At 37.5% G+C, this 9254-nt stretch overlaps 1 protein-coding gene across 1 annotated transcript in view; it reads right to left on the reverse strand.

Moving 5' to 3' along the window:
* Positions 1-6949, reverse strand: part of LOC109224137 (structural maintenance of chromosomes protein 5) — a 31570-nt gene extending 24621 nt beyond the window's left edge. Inside the window, exons 1-12 of the mRNA XM_019388727.1 lie at positions 6742-6949; positions 6242-6419; positions 5996-6149; positions 4779-4852; positions 2320-2469; positions 2080-2184; positions 1754-1899; positions 1379-1490; positions 1132-1287; positions 782-903; positions 555-699; positions 379-444 (exon numbers count right to left, since the gene is read on the reverse strand). Coding sequence (XP_019244272.1) covers positions 379-444; positions 555-699; positions 782-903; positions 1132-1287; positions 1379-1490; positions 1754-1899; positions 2080-2184; positions 2320-2469; positions 4779-4852; positions 5996-6149; positions 6242-6419; positions 6742-6779 — 1446 coding nt within the window. The 5' untranslated portion in view covers positions 6780-6949. The remainder of the gene's footprint in view (positions 1-378; positions 445-554; positions 700-781; positions 904-1131; positions 1288-1378; positions 1491-1753; positions 1900-2079; positions 2185-2319; positions 2470-4778; positions 4853-5995; positions 6150-6241; positions 6420-6741) is intronic.

Raw genomic sequence — 9254 nt, forward strand, 5'->3', positions numbered from 1 at the left:
TATAAGCATGCAGTATGCCCGCGCAAATGACAAAAACACCTTACTCAAAGTTACAACTTAAACTAGAAAACAATTGGTGAATATCACTTAGCGATGATAAGATTGTTAAAAGTACAACTCCAATCAACGCTTTCTACAACTGCAAATATCATACCAAAGCACAAAAGAACAAAAGAAAAAGGACTACATCAAACTGAATACTCAAGTTTAAACTTCAATAAGTGATTATACGAATCACCATATGTACCATGTTCAGATTTTAGTTGCGAGCTAGAAGGTACCAAACAAGCAGAGAAAAGATGCAAGATAGACAAATCTGCTTGGGCCACATATACTAGTATTGGAGACATAGATGACGAAATCATTCTTGTTAATTACCTTCCAGGCATAGAATGGTACATGATCCTCTAGGTAATCTGCATGAATCCGATTAGAAACATTGACCTGAGTTTTCATTTCAGAAAAGTAGTTAATAAGCTTTTTTTATTGTTAGAAAAGTAGTTAATAACCTTTCAGATCCATAAGTATCTAGTAGCAAAAACCTAATTGTATACCTCAAGAAGAACTGGACCATATACAGATTTATTAAATTGATGTTGATGCTCCTGAACCCAATTGTAAGCTTCAAATATCTTTTCAACACCACTACTCTGTAAAGCACGTAATCTTTTGTTGTTTACATTCTCCATCTCCTTCAATCTGCAGAGTAATGCAAGAATGTGTAAGAGCTTTCAGTAATTTTATAATGCAATAACCATAGCAACAGAGTCCTGATATTTACTTATCAGAGCACTGCCTGAATGCTGTCCTATTCCGATCAAGGGATCTCTCCATTTCTGATTTCTGAGACCTTAGTTCTCTTGCAGCATCTTGCAGCTCCAAAATTTTAGAACCCAAGCCATCCTGTAGAGTTTGACCAGTTCAGCAACATAAATTTTGCAGTAAGCAGGGATCAGTTAGGGGTATCTACATAAAAAAGGCTAGTCGAGAATAGTTAACATAAGATTTCCTTGAAATTCAATAATCAATCACATACTAGCCATCCTTAGGCACGTAACCTCATATATAGAGATGTTGCTTTAAAGCAAGTATAGTATAAGGCAATGCAGTAAAGCAAAATAAGAAGCCTACAATTTTATCTCTAGGAGGTTCATAAGGAGGAAGATTTGCAAGCTCCAATTCGGCAGTTCTAAGATCTTCTTGGGCTTTCGAAATTCTACGTTGACGAGATTCCTCTTGCTTCTTGAAGTCATCCATTTCATTATACTTTCCACGCACTTGAACATCCTGATATATCATAGAAAGAAGTAAAATTGAATACTGTAGAGGAAAAAGAAATAATCAAAATGATAAACTTATTGAAGCTCTGACAAAATACCAAATGATTGTCCTGATCCAGAAGTTTCATTCGCTTGTTGGCGTTGTCACCCAACAGGCCATTTATTTTTTTGCATTTAGCATCTCGTTCTGCTTTCTCTTGCTTCTTTTCCCTGAGACCGAACAGTTAAATTTAAGGAAAGAAAAACACTGAAGGCAAAACAAGATATTTTAAAAAAGAAAGGTGGAGACTCGAATTGGAATTTACTTTTTGATCAGTATCAATTTAATAAAACAGTGGGGTGCCTTGAAATCTGAAATTTTCTAGTGACAGGAAACTGCAAATTTCCCACTACAGAAATTTTATCCGCTGATATTGAAACGAAGAGACAAAATCTCTAACTCAATCTATAAATTACACAACAAGCTCGCATACTCTATAGGTTCCATGAGTTCATTCAAACTCTCAGCAACTTCATCCAGCTTCATTTTGGCATCTTGTTCTTGCCTTTTGGCTTCCAGAAACTCAGCCTTCTTAGCATCGTACTTCAGCCATGGCAATTTCTTTTTCATGGTTTCAGCCTATAAACATATGAAGAGCCAAATTTATTTTAATTTACATTTCTTTCTTCTTCTTTTTTTTTTTTTTTTTAGGGGGGGGGGGGGGGGGGGATGGGGGGGGATCAGAAGGACATCCTACAAGCCATATGAATAGTCAATTTACAGCTCTGACCAAAGCTTAGGAAGAAGCTCCACACTTACCTGTGCTAGAAGGTGCTCTCTTTGACGGAGACGCTCGACATCTCTTTCAAGTTGAGAATTGACTTCCCTCAACTGATCCAGTGTCTCTCTCCCGCTCTTCACAGTCTAAAATAGATAATGAAATTTTACATTCAGTTTGAATTGTCAAAAAAATAAGGCAGGATGTTTGCTTGGTTCACTAATAAATGCTTTGCAATAAAATTTTCAAAAGCTTCCACAAATTGGTAAGACAGAACTAACTCGTTCAGACTTCTTCAGCTCCTCACTCTTGCTAATAAGATCTCTATGCTGGACCGGTAGCCGAGGATCACCCACAGCTTTTTCAGTCTCTTCAAGGAGTTGAACAGGAGTTAACTTTGCAAATTCACAAACCCTGTCTTGAGGTAGAAACTGAGGTCCTCCCCATCGAGTAAGGATGTATCAGCCAATAGATCATAAAGATAAGGAAAAGAATCTCACAAGAGAGAAGTAAACTTTAGTTTAGTTCAAGTTCTCTAACTTCTTAAGGTAAAATATATTATACTAGTTAAAAAAGAACAGTATTTCCTCTATTCACATCAAAACGAATAGCATCTTTCTGCATATGGAAAAAAGTTAACTTTCCACTTTCCATTTTACTCTTAATGGCATAATTTTATAGCCACATAAATGTCATGAGTTGTTTAAAACCACAAGTTTCAAAAGTCTTTCTTTTTTTATTAAACTCTAAGCACAATCAAACAATGTCACACACAGTGGAACGGATGAAGTACTCAAGACAGTTAAAAAGATGTTATAAAAATTGTCTGAAGGGCTAGAGATAAACAAGGAAGAGACAAGCAGATAAAAAGAAAAGCTTGTACAAAAGGTCAATGTAGACCAGGAAGTGAAAAATTTAAAACTAAAAGGATAATGAGGAATTTTCTGAATACATCAATGGTCTTCCTTCTTAGATACTTCCGATCAAGGCACAAAACAGTAACCAAATAAGATGATAAAAGAAGAGAGTTTGTGTAGCGTGTATTAGAAGGAATTGCAAACACTCAGTATGACATCCACTTAAGGCCAAGAGAATAGTACATAGTGTCATCGAATAAAGTAGGTACTTCCTAAACCTAATCCTTGAGACTCTCCTGACAGCATAAATGGCGCAACTGTACCACATTGGTAGAAGGCTTGAGTATGTAATGCAATTAAAAATTATCACCTGCATGAAACCTCCAGAGATAACTCTGGTTCAAACAACAGTGAACTACCATGTCAAAAAGGTTCGAGAATAGAGTAGCAGCTGTCAGCAAAACCAAGTAAAACTGTTTGTCTTAGTTTTCTTTTTGATGTAGACGCGAATTTTATATAAGATGGTTAAGCTCATTTACTGCCTTACAAGACTAATTCTGGTTACTGCAAAATGGACATAATCAACACCAGGACCTGAGGGAGCAGTTGTTTTTTCTTCTACTGTACTACTAGCAAGTCTGGTGTTGTTTTTGGTATCTACATGATTACATGCACAGCACCATCTTATTGCTGGATATTAGTAAACCTTTTATTGTTTGGTGGTTAAAAAAACAACAACTGTGATATGCCATAACTTCCTATTTAAGGATTACATGCACGTTAACACTGCACATGTTATAAGAGAAAATTCATGATATTTAGAAAAGAAATTCACTTAGTAGATTATAACATATTTAGTCAAAATCATTCTGTGGGAAAAATTACTTCTAAAGAGTTGGTAGTATTCCAACTGGTATACTATATAAATTGAGAATTATACCCTTTTCAAAAATAAATAAATAAATGCAAACACTTGATAGTTTCAGGGCGAACATTAAAGCTTCCTATTATTTAGAAACATCTGGTTCTGCTATACTAATCAATAATATCTTGATGATATACAACCAAAGCAACTGGCGTTCAGTGGTCACTATATATCAATATTGTATCAGTAAAACAATAAAAGATCATTCGCAAGAAAATATCCACATGCTACATCGTCAAAGTGTTTTCATAGCAAAATTAATTTTTTAATGGAAAATTCTCAAAAATCAATTTTTCACGAAGATCGGAGTTTAAATTAGAGGAAATTCCTTTTTCTGAGACTGGTAAGTAGTAATTTTATAAACGACAACAGCCACGCACTATGATAGTGCTTGTGAGTTACAAATTCTGGGATCCCCTATACAAAACAAAAAGAAGGGATCCCATCTGTAAACAGAAGAAACTCAAATCCTGTAGTGAGCTGATGAACTCTAACGTGTTGTCTTCATCATTTACATCTTGAATGTTGCATTAGAAAGCCAAAAACCACAAACATCTGTACTTTAGCAACTGCATCAGGAAACTCTTAAAACTCCTATTTCAAAAACATTTGCATCATGCGTGATGTAGAAGCCATGATTGAAATGGTGCTATACTGCACATACATACCAGCATTCACTTAAAGCTGGTAATAAATAAATTTATCCTTTACGGATAAAGAAAAATATTCCCATCATGCAACAAGCAAACAATTTTCAATAATGGGAGTTGAGCAAACATGGTCTTGTTAATGTATTTCACACTTGACTTTAGAGATCCCGCTAGTGTGTTTTCACATTTACATCTTTTGGGAGAGGGGTGGATTTGGGTGGGGATATGTAGGTTCCAATAATGTTTTAGCAACATAGCATATGTGTCCTCTATGTTGAACATCCAAAAGAAGCTGACAAAGAACTCACTTGAGTCAAATTGTTGACTTGGATATTGAAACTTTGAATTATATCAGTTATGTTCTTCTTCGGCACAGCTTTTCCTGAAACATAATAAACACATGTAATGACTGCAAAAAGCATCTCATGTTAAATTACATTTTCTTTTCAACTGATTGACAACATCCTTATCTGATCCCCAAAAGTGTTTATCCGCCCAAAGAGAGACACGACATTACAGAAAGTAGAATAAAGAACCTACTTACGATTCAAAGAACGTCAACCAAACATATGTCGGAACTTCCAGTAAAGGAACAGGAAATTTTTAAGATGATAATAAAAAATATTGACAGAACTAGGAAGAGATCTGCCAGTATATATAATAGGGAGAAAAATGATTGTATCTCGTTAGTACAACCAGCTCCTGACGACTAGCTTACACCAAATAGAGGTAAAATAGAAAACAACAAATTAAAACGATTCCACTGTTGTGCTCATCTAAATAGCGCCCTTGGAATATTTGATTAAAGCAATATGGTGAAATGCAATGAAGCAACATCAAAGTGACAGCTTATGATCTCATCCCTAAAGTACCACCAACACAGAAGTAACAATCTTCCAATCTACTTCCTAAACTACTGCCAAAGCTTTGAACTACATAAAAGCCATTCATACTCTAAGCAGAAGCAAGACAAACTCCAACTTCATCTTGAAGCATAACAGACTGAAAGAGGAGGGCAAAAATTGCAAACAAGATTCACTATTTGTTCTATACAAGATGCAACAATTTGAACCTAATTACACAAAAGAAGAATATTCATAATTAGCCTAACTTCAACCGAGAACAGTTCTGGTAGGAATCTTAGCCTTCTAAGGAAAGATGGCAAAGGAATGAGGAAACTGGTATAGAAAAAAGAGAGTTGAAAAGGATAGCACGTGAATACGCCCAAACTCCTAAATTTGAAATCTGACAATCAAAAGATAAAAAAGATTTAAGGGTCGGAAAATATGCATCATCCATGTTGAAAAGAACGAGAAAGTTCCAGGAATAGAAGCCTTTGTTTTCATTCGTATGGAGAAATGCAAGAAGCCATCCACTTATAACCTTAATCTATAACATATTATGACATAAAAAGAGTAAAGCCAATCAGAAAGACTTGTATCATTCGAGTGGCCCATCATCACAAAAATAGCAAGTTAAACAGCTTTCTAATTGCAGCACTCGTTATAGATAAAGAATTCTTTACCATTAAAAATCCACTCAGATTTGTTCCGTGTATCTATTTTCCGCGTGATAGTTAACTGTTCCTCCTTGGTTTCCCCTCTCAAGGAAATCTTGATGTACCCTGACTCCTCCCCGCGTTTTACAAATGCTCCAATACTAGAAGCCCTCCCCAAAAGCTGCAGTTTTAACACAAATTTCATCTCGGTAAAAGTTCACCCATGAAATTCACATGTGGTATGATTTTTCATTTCCTTCAACTTCCACTTACCTGAGGTTCACCACCAAGACCAAGTGCTATCGCACAGACTAGAGAACTCTTTCCAGAGCCATTTGGTCCAATTACAAGATTTAATCGGGAGCCCGGTTTGCATGTCAACTTGCTGAACGTCATGAAGTTATGAAGCTCAATCTCAGCTATGTTTCCTGGCATATAATCATCTTCTCCCCTGCAGATTATAACAAAAAAAAAAAAAGTGCAAAATAAGCATCCCGAACAATAAAGGTAGTACTTTAATTCAACTTCGAAAATGAAATCTACAACTATAACTAGAAATATGTAAAGTAAAAGACTTTTGGAATTGGTTTTATATGTTTTCAAGTGAAATTATATAACAAAAGGTCGAATAAACCCTAACTGTTACTCAAAATAGGAAACGTCCGAATTATTTTTTCAAGAAGTACCTAATAGGGAAAAAAGGATTTATGGATCAAAGAAAGCTGCGAAAGGCCAAAGTTTTAGGTAGTGTAAGTGAAAATTGTAGCACAGACCTGGTGATTTTGGGGCGTTTAGCGCGACGTTCCGACATTAAAGTGAAACGTAGAGAACGAAAGAGGAACCGGAGAAATTAGTCGGCGAGAATTCCGCGATTGAGAGCTCGCTAGGGTTTTCTTCGCCGGAGGAAACTCGCCGGTGACTGGTGAAAGAGAGTGGAGACTGACAGTGGAAGAGGAATTTGGCGCCAAAGGGAAAACGTGTGAGATGAGAGCATAAAATAATGCTTTCTGAATTTGTGGGACCCTTTACTTACGTGCCAGAGAAATATTGGTTCGTCTGCAAAGGATAATAATATTGGCCAATATCTGGAGGGAAAATAAGTTGTAAAAAAACAAAAACGAGTTTTAAACACAAATTCGAAAATACAACAAAAACCATTCGAAATAATTTTCATACAATTGTGACAAATGTTCAAAATATATTTGTTTGATAAATAACTTTAACATGTAACAAAAATTATTATTCAAAATCTTTATGAGGATTAAACCAAACAAGATAAAAAGACCACCGACGGTATATTCGAAAAATACGAAGGAAAGAGATATGAAGAGAAAACAACACAAGAGAAAATAGAAACTAGAAATAAGCAAGTATGGGTGTATACGGGTAAAACCGAGCTCATGGTACGCCTCGGTTTTCGATGAAGTAAACGGAGCAAGAAATTAAAGGCAAGGAACCGGAATCAAGGCGGGAGCCCCTCAATCCGGGGTCCGGGTGAAATGACTGCCCTCGGGAATATCTTGGACCCCAAAGGCCTCGGAGAGCATTACCAAATGATCGAGCACGACCAACAGAAGGGCGTGATATCCGCGACCGACCAGATATCACAGCGTGAATCTCGGCACGTATCGATAGAGAACCGGTGATTAGTTAAACAGAAGATTTTTACATTTTAAAGAATTGTACTCAGGATAAAACTCTCCTACTATATAAAGGGGAGTCTGACTATTCATTGACGACACTGCAACACGCATATCAAGGCAATATACTATTATTTTCTCTATTAGTCAAAGTTCTTGTTCTTGTTCATAAGTGCTTGGTCATTGTGAGCCCGGGATCGAGTGCGGATATTTCATTAAGGATGTTGTTAAGTCCGGAATCCTCCTCCTCGAGTGATTTAATAATTCACTGCATCTTTTATCTATTTAATCTGACACAATTTCTTGTTTGTATCGAATCAATCCGCGTATCCTTAAAATTACTTACAAATTTAATTGTTATCCGTTTTTAGGGTAAACAGTTTGGCGCACACCATGGGGCTAAGGATAATAGTTCCACGAAACACTCTACTTTACTCTTGTTCTTTGAGATCTTAATTTCAGGAAAGCTTAAAGATGTCATACTCTCAGTCTGCTCACCTAAACATTGATGTTGAATCTGGCCACCACTGCGAGAACAACAATATAGTGCCCAGCAACGAGGTTCGTCTCCAATCGATGCCAACTCCCATGTGGCCATCGATGCTAACTTGTCCACCGACCCGGAGTACAGCGTTCGCGGGGGAGCCAGGTCGGTAGCCAGGGATACGCACGGCGGTGAAGGCGATGGGATCAACTTGCGGGTGATCTTCGAAATGCTACAAGCTGAACAGGCAGTGATAGCCCAGTTGCAGAACCAAAGCACACTCCCAGTATAGTTGTTCCCGAACCATTCTGAGAAAATACTCGCGGAAATGAACCAATCACAGAAAGGCCGAGTGAAGTTGAATCCAGGACAAACCCCGAGATAATAATGATGCTCGAGGAATTAACGAAACGGGTAGAATCAGGAGGAAAAAAAATTGAAGCTAATGACAAAAAGATGGAGACCTACAACTCCAGGATTGACCAAATCCCAAGAGCAGCATTGATACTGAAATGCCTGGATTCCAATAAGTTTGTCCAAAAGCCTTTTCCCCTAAGCGCAGCTCCAAAGCCGATCCCTCAGAAGTTCCGTATGCCCGAAATTCCCAAGTATAATGGAACGGCTGATCCAAATTAACATGTGACCTCGTACACATGTGCCATTAAGGGGAACGACTTGGAGGATGATGAAATTGAATACGTTTTGCTGAAAAAGTTCGGAGATACCTTGTCAAAAGGAGTCATGATATGGTATCACAACTTACCCTCTAATTCTATTAACTCGTTTGCTATGATTGCAGATGCCTTTGTAAAAGCGCACGCCAGAGTCATCAAGGTCGAGACCAGGAAGTCAGACCTTTTCAAGGTAAAGCAAAGAGATAACAAAATGCTCAGGGAGTTCGTGTCAAGGTTTCAAATGGAACAAATGGATCTGCCTCCGGTCGCATACGATTGGGCCGTTCAGGCATTCACCCAAGGAATCAATCCCCAAAGCTTGTTGGCTTCATGGAAGTTGAAGCAAAATTTGATAGAATGCCCGGCAGTAACTTGGGCCGATGTCCATAACAGGTACCAATCAAAAACCAGGGTCAAGATGATCAGCTCGGGCCCCTTCTGGGTCCGTTTACCCCATTAGGACAAGTGACAGATCCAAAAGAGGCGCC

The sequence above is a fragment of the Nicotiana attenuata genome, chromosome 1, assembly GCF_001879085.1.
Source record: "Nicotiana attenuata strain UT chromosome 1, NIATTr2, whole genome shotgun sequence".
NCBI lineage: Eukaryota > Viridiplantae > Streptophyta > Magnoliopsida > Solanales > Solanaceae > Nicotiana > Nicotiana attenuata.